The sequence below is a fragment of the Bufo gargarizans genome, chromosome 4 (genome assembly GCF_014858855.1).
Source record: "Bufo gargarizans isolate SCDJY-AF-19 chromosome 4, ASM1485885v1, whole genome shotgun sequence".
NCBI classification, from domain to species: Eukaryota; Metazoa; Chordata; class Amphibia; order Anura; family Bufonidae; genus Bufo; species Bufo gargarizans.
The window spans coordinates 348,158,638-348,173,994 of NC_058083.1; the positions used below are offsets into that span (position 1 = coordinate 348,158,638).

The 15,357-nt window shown below is 42.9% G+C and overlaps 1 protein-coding gene across 1 annotated transcript in view; it reads right to left on the reverse strand.

Annotated features, from left to right (window-relative positions):
* The window catches only part of C4H6orf118 (chromosome 4 C6orf118 homolog), a 157,955-nt gene that overhangs the window by 15,252 nt on the left and 127,346 nt on the right, over nt 1–15,357 (reverse strand). The window contains exon 8 of the mRNA XM_044292222.1: nt 13,694–13,747. Coding sequence (XP_044148157.1) covers nt 13,694–13,747 — 54 coding nt within the window. The remainder of the gene's footprint in view (nt 1–13,693; nt 13,748–15,357) is intronic.

Consider the following 15,357-nt stretch of genomic DNA (forward strand, 5'->3'; position numbering starts at 1 on the left):
TTATTGGCCGTTGTGTGGTGAAGTGAGAACATTGCAACCCTTTATGGCGTCTATTAGTTGCAAAAAAATATATATATTATTTGGTGTTCAGCGGTGCAGTTATATGTTCTAAAGCCTTTTGTGGCGTGTATAAGTGAAAAAAGTAAGGGCTTCAGCAATGCACTTATATGTTCTTAAGCCCTTTTTGGCGTGTATTAGTGGCACAAAAAAGTATTTGCCATTGTGCCATTGTGTGGTGAAGTGAGAAAATTACAGGCCTTATTGACGTGTATTAGTGGCAAAAAAATATATATTATTTGCCGTTCAGCAGTGCAGTTATATGTTCTAAAGCCCTTTTTGACGTGTATAAGTGGAAAAAAGTAAGGGCCATTCATTGGTGCAGTTATATGTTCTAAAGCCTTCTTTGGCGTGCATTAGTGGCTAAAAAAGGGCGTATTAGCCGTTGTGTGGTGAAGTGAGGAAATTGCTGACTTTTTTGGGGTGTTTTAATTTCCTATTTTTTTTTATTTGATCTAACAGTATGTCAGACAGAGAAGTGCCAGGCCCTGCACAGGGGAGTGGCAGAGGCCTAAATGTTTCTGGCGCAGGCACAGGTCGCAGCATAGTAAGGGGGCGTGGCAGCAGGGGTTGCAGCGAGAGGACTGAGCTCCCGGTGTCATCTAGTGGTCATGTCTTGACCAGCAACCCAGAGGTTCTTGAATGGTTGACCCGGTCATCCACTTCGTCCCAAGTGACATCAGACACCCCCAGCCAATAGTTGGCGAGTTCGTCAGACATAACCCTTAGTTGGCATGGAGCTGGTGTTGCGAGCGGTCAGGCTCCTGACCTAGAGACCGTTGAGGAGGACATCAGTGACATGCAAATGATGTAACTGATCGCACTTGGGAGCCAGGTGACGAAGTGGCTTCATCATCATCGGAAGAAGAGGGTGGCAGCTTGCCAGTGAGACAGCAGCGGAGCCAACAAGTCGCTAGCATGGCCGGGAGTCATCAGTGGGAGGTCAGGAGCCAAATGTGCACAGAATAGACCACCCGCTTCGCAGGAGCCAACCTGCACGGATAGAAGCAGTGCAGGGGTTCACGGATTTAGTGGCGGTAGCAGTCAGTCAGTGCGGAGTGTTGGGGGTAAAATCACCTACTCGATAGTGTGGCAGTTTTTTGTTAAGCCGCCAGAGGAGATGAACATGTCCATTTGTAGAATCTGTGGGCAGAAGGTGAAGCGTGGCCAGGGTGCCAATGTTGGCACCACGGCCCTGCTTCAACATATGCAGCGTCACCATAAAGTGGCCTGGGAGAATCGTGGCTCCAATGTGGTGGCCCAGCCTGCCGCAGCAACTGCTGCATCACCCAGTGGCACGCACCCAATTTCAGGCAATCAAGGCTACACCACCTCAGCCGAAAGGAGAGGTCTGTCCTTCCCATCATCTGCTGGTCCTGATGCTCCTACTCCTCCTACACCTCGTCACTCATTCTGTCAGCATTCGATCACCGAAGCGATTGCCAAGAGACAACAGTACGTGCACTCATCCAATGGCACAGAAGCCGAATGCGCTCCTAGCCAAGTTGCTGGTGCTGCTGTCCCTCCCTTTCCATGTGGTGGACTCTGCACCTTTCAGAGAACTAATGGCTTGTGCCGAGCCGAGGTGGAGAGTCCAAGCCGTCATTTATTCGCCAAAAAGGCAATACCATCCCTGCACATGTATGTAGAACAGAAGGTGGGCCAGTCCTTGAGCCTGTCAGTGTCTGCCAAAGTGCATGACAGCGCTGACGTGTGGAGCTGTAACTACCGCCCACTGGGTGAATGTGGTTCCTGCACAGCCACACCAGCAACTATGCCAGGTGACGCCGCTTCGGCCTCCACGTTCTCACGCCATTGGTCCTGCGACAATGTCCTTCTCCACTGTGTCCTCAGCCTCCACTGCAGGGACAATTCAGAGTGCCCCTCCAGCATACCACATGTGCAGGACATGGAGGTGTCGCGCTGTTCTGCAACTAGTTTGCCTGGGAGAATGGAGTCACACAGGAGTAACACTATGCTGTGTTCTTCATCCAGATAATAAATCCTGGCTTTCTCCACGGCAACTCAAACTTCGAACCATGGTGACTGAGAACGTGAAGAACATGGTGTCGGTGCTGCATCAAGGAGGGCTGAGCCATGCGCCCTGCATGGCACACTTGTTCAATCTGGTTGTCAAGCAGTACCACCTAGATAGACATCCTAAAAATGGCCAGGAAACTTTGCATGCACTTCAGCCACTCGTACACCGCAAAGCACAGCCTCCTTGAGCTGTAGCGGCAGAACGGCATCCCCCAACATAGGTGGATATGCGACGTTTCCACCGGTTGGAATTCCACCCTCCATATGTTGGATCGATTATACAAACAGAGAAAGGCCATAAACGATTTCCAATCCAAATGATGATCCAAGCGGACAGGAGTACTCCCCTGTGTAACTTCGATGTCAGCCAGTGGCAGCTCATGCATGACACCTGCCATTTGCTCAGGCCCTTTGAGGAGGCCACTTTATTTGTCAGTCGCCAAGACTACAGGATGAACAACATCATTCTACTGCTTCATGTCCTGGAACAGATGCTGGTACTGTAAATCTGGCCAGTCAGGGAACTGGAGACGTGGTGCCTAGATCTCTCTCTTATGAGCCCTGTGGGGGCTGAAATGGAGGAGGAGGACATTGTAGCACAAGCAATGTGTAGCGAAATGGGTGGTTTTTCTACATAGGTGAAAGAAGAGGAGGAACAGGGCGATAAGGAAGTCAAGGCAGAGGACCCAGACACACCGTGACAACATGCAGTGGAAGCAGGGAGTCCCTCTGTGTCACTTGCACAAATGGCCCGATGCATGCTCACTTGCTTGCGTAGTGACAGCCGAATTGTCACCATTCGGCAGTGGGATGACTTCTGACTCTGCACCTTGTTGGACCCTTGCTACCGGTCCAAAATGGGGGCCTTTTTTTACACCCGCTGAGAGGGAGGACAAACAGAACTACTATAGAGACTATATCTGTGCTATCATCCATCCTCTCGCAGGTCTGACTGGGGCTGCTGTGGCAGGGTGGGGGTAGCAGAAGTTCCAGCTCCATCAGCAGCAACTTGAGTCTAAAGTCGCCGATGAGCAGCTTTCTTCACCCACCTAGTGAAGAAACTACTAACCAGCAGCAGCTAGTCCTGGAGCAGAACCTGAACCAGCAGGTGGTGGCATTGAAGATCCGCTGGACTACAGGGCAGCCGCAACTGGCAGAGTTTGCCTGGGAAAAGCTGTCCTGCCAGGCCAGTAGTGTGGCATCAGAGCGGGTGTTTAGTGCGGCAGGGGCCATAGCTACCCCAAGAAGAACTCGCTTGTCCACCCAAAATGTGGAGAGACTTACCTTTGTCAAGATGAATAAGGTGTGGATCAGCCTGGATTTCCACCCACCAATGCCTGATGCATCAGACTAGATCATCAATGGTACCACACCAACACTTTGACAAAAGAGACAGGGTTTTTTTTGGCTGCCTGCCTCAGCTACTATTCTGAGGCTGCCACCCAATCTGATGCCAAGTGCTCCTTCTGTCACCCACCATCTTCAGCTGGTACTGGTATTGCCACCCACCTCCCCACTCTGTCACCGGGTCACTCTTTGGTCTCCTGATGATGCTGCCACCTCCACACTATGTCACCTTGCCACTCTGTGGTTTCCTGATGTTGATGCCACCTCCACATGTTGTCACCTCGCCACTCTGTGGTCTCCTGATGGGGCTTCCACCTCAACACTATGTCACCTTGCCACTCTGGCCTCCTGATGCTGCTGCTGCTGCCTCCACACTGTCATTGTGCCACTCTGTGGCCTCCTGATGATGCTGCTGCCACCTCCACACTGTCATTGGGCCACTCTGTGGCCTCCTTATGCTGCATTCCCCTCTCCACTATGTCATAGGGCCACTCTGTGGACTTCTCATGCTGTTAACACCCTCGCCACTTCATGACTGGGCCACTATTTTGACTTTTGGCCTGGCTAACATAATTTATTTGACCCTTCTTCTGATCTGTCAGAAGGAAGGAAAAATTAGATGCACAATGGATCCTGTCTATGTAACAGCTGTAAGGCATACATCAGAATTGGCTTATGATTTGGTAGCCAAAAGCAGGAGTGGTTACAAAACATAGAAGACATGCAAATATTCCATTCACGTGTCATCTCTGTTTTGATTTTTGTTTTTTTTAAAGCTTTAGCAATACTGATGGATTACTGGGAGTTATTGTTCTGATGGATCAGAGGAAGGACAAAATAATCAGTGACGTCAACACAAACTTACTGCTGACACCCTCTCCACTCTGTCAGGAGGGCTTTACTTGTATAAGCTTTTAATAGAACAGGTTCTGTAGAAATCTATGTGGAATCAGTGAATTGGTGTAAAAGGAGTGTGCTCTTTCACACTATAGTAGGATCGTGGGCCTCTGCATGGTTCTTTATACCTGGCGCTAACATTGACCTGTAAGGCTGAGTTCACACTTGAGTTATTTGGTCAGTTTTGGCCCCGCAACTGGCCAAATAAGTGAAGCGAGCAGTGATTCTACAGTATTGTTTCACTATCACAGCAGACTCCCTATGCATGTTACTGCGAGGCACAGTGTTCTACACCACTATTAACTTGAATACATTTGGATCAAACCAATTTTTTTCTGAATATTCGGGGAACCAGCTGAATCGAATTTTTGAGAAATTTGCTCATATCTAACCAGAACAATTGGAATCCATCAATACTCCTATAAAAGTACCAGAGATCCTTAAAGGCTATGTACACCTTTGGGGGCAATTTTTTAAAATTATTGCATTATACTTATTTTGAGCTAATTTTTTTTTCAATTGGTCTTTATTAACAATATGGAATCCTTTTTTGTGTACAGAGGGGATATGCTCTAGCTGCCTGTGGATTTTTTGTAATTTTCGTCATCTGAGGAGCAGATGGACTTCTTATCTCTGCTCTGAGACCTTATAAACTTATAAACACTTACTGATAAGAATGTGGCTTAAAGAGGACCTTTCACTTGTATAAACTATGTGAACTGAGTATGCTGCCATATAGAGCCGCGCCCGGGGATCCCACTGCACTTACTATTATCCCCGGGCGCCGCTCCGTTCTTCCGTTATAGGCTCCGGTACCTTTGCTCCTTAAGTTATAGTAGGCGCACAGCTCACAGCCTGGGAGAAAAAAACCTCCCAGGCTGTGAGCTGTGCGCTGCGATTGGCCAGCGCTGCAGCCTAGGAGAAGGAGACGCCCACAGGACAAGGGATGACCCGCCTACTATAACTTAAGGAGCAAAGGTACCGGAGCCTATAACGGGAGAACGGAGCGGCGCCCGGGGATAATAGTAAGTGCAGTGAGATCCCCGGGCGCCGCTCTATATGGCAGCATACTCAGTTCACATAGTTTATGCAAGTGAAAGGTCCTCTTTAAATAAGTGTTTATGACCTCTTAGTAGTTTACAAATAAGGGTAATTAGATGACTGAATCAATATTACAGCAAGAAGGGATGCTTAAAAACATAAAACAAAAAAGTTCTAGTCTCCTCCAGGTAGGTGGGGTATAGACTACAAAAAGTTCCACTATAGGCGGCCGCTTCATGGCCGTCCCAGTGCCGGAGCGCTGCCCCTCATGAGAGAGGGGGAACGCATCTTTGCAGCACATTGCTCTAAGTCTACTCTAGGAATGATGTTAAGATGTTACAGGTTGGGCTCCTGTTGACACTTCGTGTAGAAACGCATAGAGCCAGACATACCAGGTGTCTGTAACTATATTCAGAGCAGGGCATTATTCATTTTTTGAGCCGGCAGCTCTATTTTCTTTAGTGTGTGGTCTGCAATAGCTGCCAATCAGCTGGGGGCACCAGTGAGAGAGTTTGAGCAGTGTGTATCCCCTTTTGGATACATATTGCTATGTTGTTGCAAACCACACATGTGTAACTTGTAGGTGGCATGGTTCATTATATCATTTAAGACAATAGCTCAATGCTATATACACGGTGAATCTCTGATAGGCTTCTTCCCCTGCCCTGTGCGTTATGCTTTTTGCCCTCCCTTCTTTTATTTTCAAATCTATAATTAATAAAACTTTTTTGTTTTATACTTTTAAGCATCCCTTCTTGCTGGAATATAGATTTGCTAAATAAAGGGGTGCATACCTGCGAATTTGAGGACCACTGTGAACTAATTAGATGACTGGCACAAAGTGTAAGTAAAAAGTAGATGTCACACTGTTATAAAAACAATTAACCATTTGTGACTAAACAGCTCAATATTTTTAATAACGGCCAATTGAAAATATGATTTTTACCCAAAAATAAGTAAAATGCCATCATACAAAATTTACTCCAGAGGTGTACATAGCCTTTAAAGAGGTTCTCTGGGAATAATGACGTTTTATCTTATGCATGCAGCCTGCCTCCGTAAAGAGAAGATTCATACTTAATCCCTGCAGTTCTGGCCCTTAACTGTTTACATCTGATATTGCATTGTAATTAGTTTCAGCAGTGACATGGTCACAAGTGGCATATCATCGCTGAACACGCAGAAGCCAGCACGGAGGACCAGAGCTGCATTGATTAGGCAAGTATGAATGCTCTCTTTACGGAGGTAGACTGTGCACATTAGATAAAAAGTTATTCCCGGACAACCCCTTACTAAAGCAGCAATTTTCAATTTTTGTTTTTCACTCCCTACCTTCCTGGAGCCATAACTTTCTTTATTTTTCTATTCACATAGCTGTATGAGGGCTTGTTTTTGTGGAAGAAGTTGTACTTTCTAATGGCAACATTTTATATTGAATGGGGTGTAACTGAAAAACAACTTCAGTTTTATGGGTTTTGTTTTATGGTGTTCCCTATATAGTAAAAGTGACAGGTTCCCTTCATTCTCTGGGTCAGTGTGATAACAGTGATACCACATTTATATTCCTTTTCTTGTGTTTTAATACCCCAAAAAGAAATCTGAAAACTTTGGGAATTTTGTTTTTCCTTGCATCACCATATTCTGTCCCCCATAACTTTTTTTTAAATTTGTGTTTTGGGAGCTGTGTATTGATTCATATTTTGCTGGGTTACCTGTAGTTTTCAATGACACCATTTTGGAGTGTGTAAGCCTTTTTGATCACTTTTTATTTAATTTGTGGGGAGGTAAAGAGATAAACTTATGGCGAATCGGACATATACAGTTTCTATACAGTTGTGGCATTCACCATACTGGAAAATTACATTTATATTTTAATAGTTTGGGCCTTTTGGGATGCAAATGATCTTTATTATGGGGAAAGGGTGGTTGTTTGAACGTTTATATTTCTTATTTTTATTTAATTTATAAAGACACTTTTTTTTTTACACATTTGAAGTCCCCTTAAGGTATGTTCTACTGTATGTTCTACAGTAGCAGCCTCGGATCCTTCAAAGAGACCAAGACTACTAGAGGTACACTTGTTTTTACTAAACATTTTGGAGAACTAACAACAGATTTTCTGTGGATGTAGGCTTGCTTAAAGCCTTCTGTCTCTTCATGTAATCCCACACAGACTCAATGTTGAAATCAGAGCTCTGGGGGCCATATCAGCACTTACATGACTCCTTGTTCTTCTTTACACTAAAGGCAGTTCTTAAGGACATTAACTGTATGTTTGGGGCCGTGGTCCGGCTACATAATAAGTTTGGAGCCAGTCAGGAACCTCCCTAATGATAATGCATAATTTATAAGTATCTGCCTGTATTTCGCAGTATTGATGACACCATTAATCCTGACCAAATCTTCAACTCCATGTGCAGAAACGCAGACCCAAACTTGCAAGGAACCTCCACCATGCTTCACTGTTGGCTGCGGACACTTATTGTTGTACCACTCACCAGCACTCTGGCAAAAAAAACTACATTCTATTACAAATATTTCAAACTTTGACTCATTAGTCCTGGGCACCTGCTGCCATATTTATGCACCCAAGTTCTTATGTTTTAGTGTATAGTTGAGTCGCCTGGCCTTGTTTCCACATCTAGAGTATGGCTTTTTGGCCGCAATTCTTCCAAGAAGACCACTTCTGGCCAGAATATTCTGAACAGTAGGAAGTAAACATGAAGTGTCTTTAAAAAAATAGTAAATTAATTTAAAAAAAAGATAGACACTCCACCTGTACAGACCAAAAGTTTGGACACACCTTCTCATTCAAAGAGTTTTCTTTATTTTCATGAAGATTCACACTGAAGGCATCAAAACTATGAATTAACACATGTGGAATTATATACATAACAAAAAAGTGTGAAACAACAGAAAATATGTAATATTCTAGGTTCTTCAAAGTAGCCACCTTTTGCTTTGATTACTGCTTTGCACACTCTTGGCATTCTCTTTATGAGCTTCAAGAGGTAGTCACCTGAAATGGTCTTCCAACAGTCTTGAAGGAGTTCCCAGAGATGCTTAGCACTTGTTGGCCCTTTTGCCTTCACTCTGCGGTCCAGCTCACCCCAAACCATCTCGATTGGGTTCAGGTCCGGTGACTGTGGAGGCCAGGTCATCTGGCGCAGCACCCCATCACTCTCCTTCATGGTCAAATAGCCCTTACACAGCCTGGAGGTGTGTTTGGGGTCATTGTCCTGTTGAAAATTAAATGATGGTCCAACTAAACGCAAACTGGATGGAATAGCATGCCGCTGCAAGATTCTGTGGTAGCCATGCTGGTTCAGTATGCCTTCAATTTTGAATAAATCCCCAACAGTGTCACCAGCAAAGCACCCCCACACCATCACACCTCCTCCTCCATGCTTCACGGTGGGAACCAGGCATGTAGAGTCCATCCGTTCACTTTTTCTGCGTCGCACAAAGACACGGTGGTTGGAACCAAAGATCTTAAATTTGGACTCATCAGACCAAAGCACAGATTGCTGGTCAAATGTCCATTCCTTGTGTTCTTTAGCCCAAACAAGTTTCTTCTGCTTGTTGCCTGTCCTTAGCAGTGGTTTCCTAGCAGATATTCTACCATGAAGGCCTGATTCACACAGTCTCCTCTTAACAGTTGTTCTAGAGAGGTGTCTGCTGCTAGAACTCTGGGTGGCATTGACCTGGTCTCTGATCTGAGCTGCTGTTAACCTGCGATTTCTGAGGCTGGTGACTCGGATGAACTTATCCTCCGCAGCAGAGGTGACTCTTGGTCTTCCTTTCCTGGGGCGGTCCGCATGTGAGCCAGTTTCTTTGTAGCGCTTGATGTTTTTTGTGACTGCACTTGGGGAGACTTTCAATGTTTTCCCAATTTTTCGGACTGACTGACCTTCATTTCTTAAAGTAATGATGGCCACTCGTTTTTCTTTACTTAGCTGCTTTTTTCTTGCCATAATACAAATTCTAACAGTCTATTCAGGTGGACTATCGGCTGTGTATCCACCTGACTTCTCCACAACGCAACTGATGGTCCCAACCCCATTTATAAGGCAAGAAATCCCACTTATTAAACCTGACAGGGCACACCTGTGAAGTGAAAACCATTTCAGGTGACTACCTCTTGAAGCTCATCAAGAGAATGCCAAGAGTGTGCAAAGCAGTAATCAAAGCAAAAGGTGGCTACTTTGAGGAACCTAGAATATGACATATTTTCAGTTGTTTCACACTTTTTTGTTATGTATATAATTTTACATGTGTTAATTCATAGTTTTGATGCCTTCAGTGTGAATCTACATTTTTCATAGTCATGCAAATAAAGAAAACTCTTTAAATGAGAAGGTGTGTCCAAACTTTTGGTCTGTACTGTATATGAAGGACAAACAATTTATTATAACAACCCAAAACTAATCACGTACATTAAATAAAATATACAAATTTATAAAATAAAACAAAGATTAAAAATAACATGAATCATTATTGCACATAATAATACTAGTAATGTAGTGTCCCCAAAATATCAATCGTGGCATATAAATGTAATTCATATAATCTGGCTATAAATCATGATAAATATGTAGTTACCAAACAATAACAAATAAATAATCAATTTGAATATATTCAATAATCAAAGTCTTTGATAATTAGTATCCTGTAAACATTATTAATCAAAGTATCCCGTAGTTGATAATTTCCTGTAACTGATCTTCTTAAAATACTGTAAGCAGGTTAAATGCTATTGATATCAGATAGTTAATTTACAGCAATTGCAGTGAAACTGAGCTCTTTATTCCAGTAACTGGCTCCTGTGGTAGAGGTATATGGGGCTGTGCACTTACCGCTGCCTTTGTCTTGTTATCTCTCTCAGGAGCATATGCAGGTGGCGCTCAGCGTTCTCTTGTCCTCCTCCTGCTACTCGCCAGGTGGATATATCACTCAGTTTTTCTTTTTTGCCGTATCGCTTAGTATATTATTAAAGGAGATACTTTTACTAATATATCTTTTCCTTTCTTTATAATTTTCCCTTTCACCAAGTATGAGTGTTTAATCTGCTGTACTAAGTTTTCAGCAGATGGAGTCGGAGATTTGGTCAGTATTAATGGTGTCCTCAAAGCTGAGAAATATGGGCAGATACTTACTAATCATGCAATACCATTACAAAGGTTTCCGATTGGCTCAAAATTTTTCTGCAGCAGGACAATGACCCCAAACATACAGTCAATGTCCTTAAAAAATATCTTCGGTATAAAGAAGAACAAGTAGTTTTGGGAGTGATTGTTAGGATAAGACGACTACCGTCACACACAAACAGGGATAGCGCAAACCTAAAACTTCCAGGACCCACTATCCCTACCTACTTGCACGGTCACTGTAGGCAGTACGAGTGCAAGGACAACACATAAACAGGGAACATCAAACAAACAATCATAGTAGTTGGAGCAGCGGGAGCTAGAGGATAAGAAATTCACCAGCATCTGAGCATGCATTTGCCGGCCTGAAATACTGTGCAGACTGACACCTTCACGCTGGAATCCCTATACATAGGGCGGAGGAGCCAGTTGAACGTCCAGACGTTCAATATCCCCAATTAAACTCATCTTTGACCAAGGGCTCTAAAGTCAGAGTGAGCTGCACAGCTGGTTCCCCCAGAGGCACAGAGGCAGCACCGGCCACGGGAACCACAACAGTCATGATATGGCCCTCACACAGTACTAATATTAACATCAAGTCTGTCTGGGAACAAGCCTATATCCACAGAAGATTAGTTCTCCAAGATGCCCAAAACACCCTCCCTGCTGAGTTCCTTAAAAAAACGCACAAATGTACATAGAACAATTGATACTGTTTGGAAGGTAAACCTTTCCATTCACTTAGCATTTTGTAAAATTGATAAAAAAATAAACTATTAACACTTATTTTTTAAAGGATTTTTACTCTGCAGCATTTGTTCAGAAAGCCTGAGCTATAAACATAAATTAGATAGATGAAATATCAACACTCAATATATAAAAAATAACATTGAATGTTTATTGTTCCTTTAGGCCTCATGCACACGACCATGTGCCAGCCATGCCCATATGTACGGACACCGACCATGTGCCCGCCATCTGTGGAGTGGACCCATTCACTTGAATGGGGTCCACGATACGCACTGCAAAAGTTGGCGGTGCAGAATCACGGATAGAAAACCCACGGAAGCACTATATACCATGGAAGCACTATGTACGGCATCTCCGTTTTGCACCACATCTCCTGGATTGCGGACCCATTCAAGTAAACAGGTCCGCATCCGTGATACGGTGCACGTATATTGTGGACATGCTTTTTGAGGGCCACAATATGGGAACAGGCCGCCTACAGTTGTGTGCATGATGCCTTAAGCGCATGTTTTATATTGTACATTATGAACTTTTAATGTTTTTATTATTAGGGTTAGATTAGTGACTTATAAATGGTGGTGTAAATGTGCATAGCACATGCCTGAAGAAGGGATCTTCAAGGCGTTCTCCGGGAATAATGACATTTTGTGTCAAGTATCAGCAGCCTGCCTCTCTGAGCAGAAGATTCATACTTACCTACTGTCCACCTCTCTGGTCCTTCTTGGTGACTCTGATGTCAAGCTATGCATTTTATTTCCATTTATACACCATCTGGATTTTTTTCCAGCTTCCCACTACATTGTATGCAATCTAAAACGATGGCATTAGAAAGTAGAAATAAGAAATAACATACAAAAACAACAAAAAAAGTTACGGCTCTAGGAAGGCAGGGAATGCAAAACGAAAATGCTAAACAACTGTGTCAGGAATAGGTTAAAGGGGTTCTCCAGCAATAGCCTGCCTCTGTAAAGAGAATATTCATACTTACCTATTCCTGTGTCTCCAGTCCTCCACAATTACTGGCTACAGCGGAGCATGTGACCATGCCTATGAGGTGACTGATTTAAAAAGTCAAGGCAACATAACATGGCCAGCTCAGAGGGGTGGAGCAGTGGGGAGCAGGTAAGTACGAACCTTGTGTTCAGAGATGAAGGCTGCTGGCACTTAACAAAATGTCATTATTTCCAGAGATCTTCTTTAACCTGAAATGTCATGCCGGGTTCATGTACAATCCATCTCTGTGATACCACAGGGGAAATTGAATAAGTTTCAGAGAGATACTCAGGATTATCTGTTCAACCATGTTTACATTTAGGCAGAGGAAAGACAAAACTACTGCCCACTGCTGTCTCAGAATAACTGGTGGGCACGTATGTCGAAGCACCCACCAGGTCCCTGCTTGCTTCCATCTGACAGGTAAGGCTGTCGGAGCAGTGGAGCCTATCTCCTCTTGACAGTGTTCTGCTGCCTCTCCTCCTGCTGCTTGTAGAGCACATAGTCATGCTCAATCAGACTTTTAAACGGCCAGTGCACCCCCTAGTCGTCATCTGTCTGCTGGAAGGTGCCTGAGCAATAGGTTCTAGTTACTTAGTTCACTGCCAAGAAGCGTTTTTCTCACGTTTACATGCCAGTGTACTGAACTCTGCCTGTTTCCAAATTTTACCCTCTGCCTGACATATGTTCTGTTTATTCCCTGTTCTGACCCAGTGCCAGATTAGTTCAGCATATGCACATCCACTTCCCTAACAGTTGGTTTACCTGCAGGACACACAACACAGAATCAGGGGAAAGTGTAGTGAGGCCAAAACAATTGTATCACCTATAGTATATATGTTCCATGGCATTTCGTGTTAATGTCAATGTGATGTGATTTAACTTAATATGAATTTTACACAAAAAACTGGTACTTTATGTGAGAGGTTATAGTCTCAAAGTCCCAACTATAGGAATAGGCTTGCCTTTTTGTGTTTTTCAAAATAGGCCAATGTTTGTACAGAACTGGATGTGAATGTCAAAAAATAAAGGCAGCTGTAGCGGATCAGCAGTGTTTCAGGCCGCCTTGCTGAGAATAATAAATATGTGTCTGTATTAATGGAGGTAGGTTTATGGATTGGTATATGTTTCTTTTACTGGACAGAGTATGCTCAATTCCCAGAATAGGAGTTCAATCTAAACAAAAAAAAAATCTCAAAATAAATCATATGCTGGATATTCTTCATTCTATGGGCTAGTTTTTGCGAATCATCTGCTGGTCACCAAGCGCATGATAATGGTAATTTGGATATTGGACTGCAAAAAATAAAAAAACCTCTCTATAGCAACACACTGTCCAACATACAGTGTTTCAAACAATTAAGGAATCCCCTTGAAATGTCAAATTACTTTCAGTCTTACTTTATGGGAAACAGACATACCTTATTTGCTCGATGAAGAAAATCATTTGATGACTGAAGTTTCAAGGTTTCTGTCTGAAATGACATTATAAATTATGCACAGTGCCAAAAAAGGTTGTGATAATGCGATAATATAAGAGCAATAATTACATAACTGATTTATAACCATAATGCTTAATAAGGACCTGTCATGTTTTCTGACATGTCCTTTAGCAAATAATTGTATTCCAAATTAATTACATTTCTGGAGCAACTTATCTTATGACTTATGTCATGCTGTTCCTCTATTATTCCTTCTCCATATTTAAAAATGAATTCCCATTGGGTGTTACCAGTTGGGGGTGTACTGCTGTACAGTCTGATACTGGCAGCACTAAACGGGCAGCGTCAGACTGTGCCGGGACATACTCTCAACTGGTTACACCCAATTAGCAATTCATTCAATGGCTTCTTACTCATCAGAAATAATGGCACAACATAGAGTTTAAAATTGTACCAGAATTGTCAATGCTTGAGGCATGCAAATAGTTATTAAAACAGACACACCAGCTGAGGTAACCACCTCTTTTTAAGAAACAATTAATATGTAAAAACGACACAAAACACAGATTTTTATTTTTTTTGCACATCATTTTTCCTGATCATTTTTCATGTAACTGTACTATGAAGACAATGCATAAGGATAAACCTAAATACCAGAAAAATTTAACTTTTTAAATTCACCCTGTGTTGTAAGGGTATTTTGAAGTACCGATTGGTTCTGTCCCCTTAAATTGTCTCTTTTATATTATCTTTAATATTCTGTGTAATAAAGTCTCCCATGTAATGTAGTGAGTTAGGGATAGTTAGATGATACCCATCCCCCATTGTGCTGAGGCCACATTCCTGAGAAGTGGTTATCTCAGAGACATGTGTGCTACACACTGCATGAGGGGCTAAAAGGTATAAACTCTGTTACACACATATATTAGTTTGCACTTCATTGAAGACTTCATTCTAGGTAGGATGTATTGATTTGCCCCATCTCTTGTACACCCAGGGGAGTCGTCCATGTGTTACAAAATGGTGACTGGAGACCTACCCCATAAAGTGATGATTACTTACTTTTTACTATTATGTATGTAATTTGTCTGTATTTGTCTTATATTTAATCACACTTAGTAAATATATTTATTCACTTGGCCTGCATAAGCTTAATTATTCTCAAATCTTTTGAATTCACATTTTGAAACACACCCCGAGGTTCACAGAGAGCAGTATGTTAATGTTAAATAGTATCAAGGGTCTTGGTTATTAAAAGGGTTGTCTCACTTCAGCACATGGCATTTATCATGTAAAGTTAATACAAGGTACTTACTAATGTATTGTAATTGCCAATAATGCCTCCTTTGCTGGTTTGATTCATTTTCCCATCACATTATTCACTGCCCATTTCCAGGGGTTACAGTTTTTGCTGCAAAGCAGATACAAGGTGGACAGGAGCTGCTGTGCATTCATGTCAATGCATGCTCCCACATTCCTGGCCACCAGAGAGACCTAGCTTTTCCTATAGCGAGTAAGCACAGCCACTGCTGCTGGATTGCAGGGTGGTCCTAACCCCTACATACAAGCAATGAATAATATGATGTAAAAATAAATCACAGGAGCTCCTGTCCACCTTGTAAATAAATCCAGAAATGGAGACA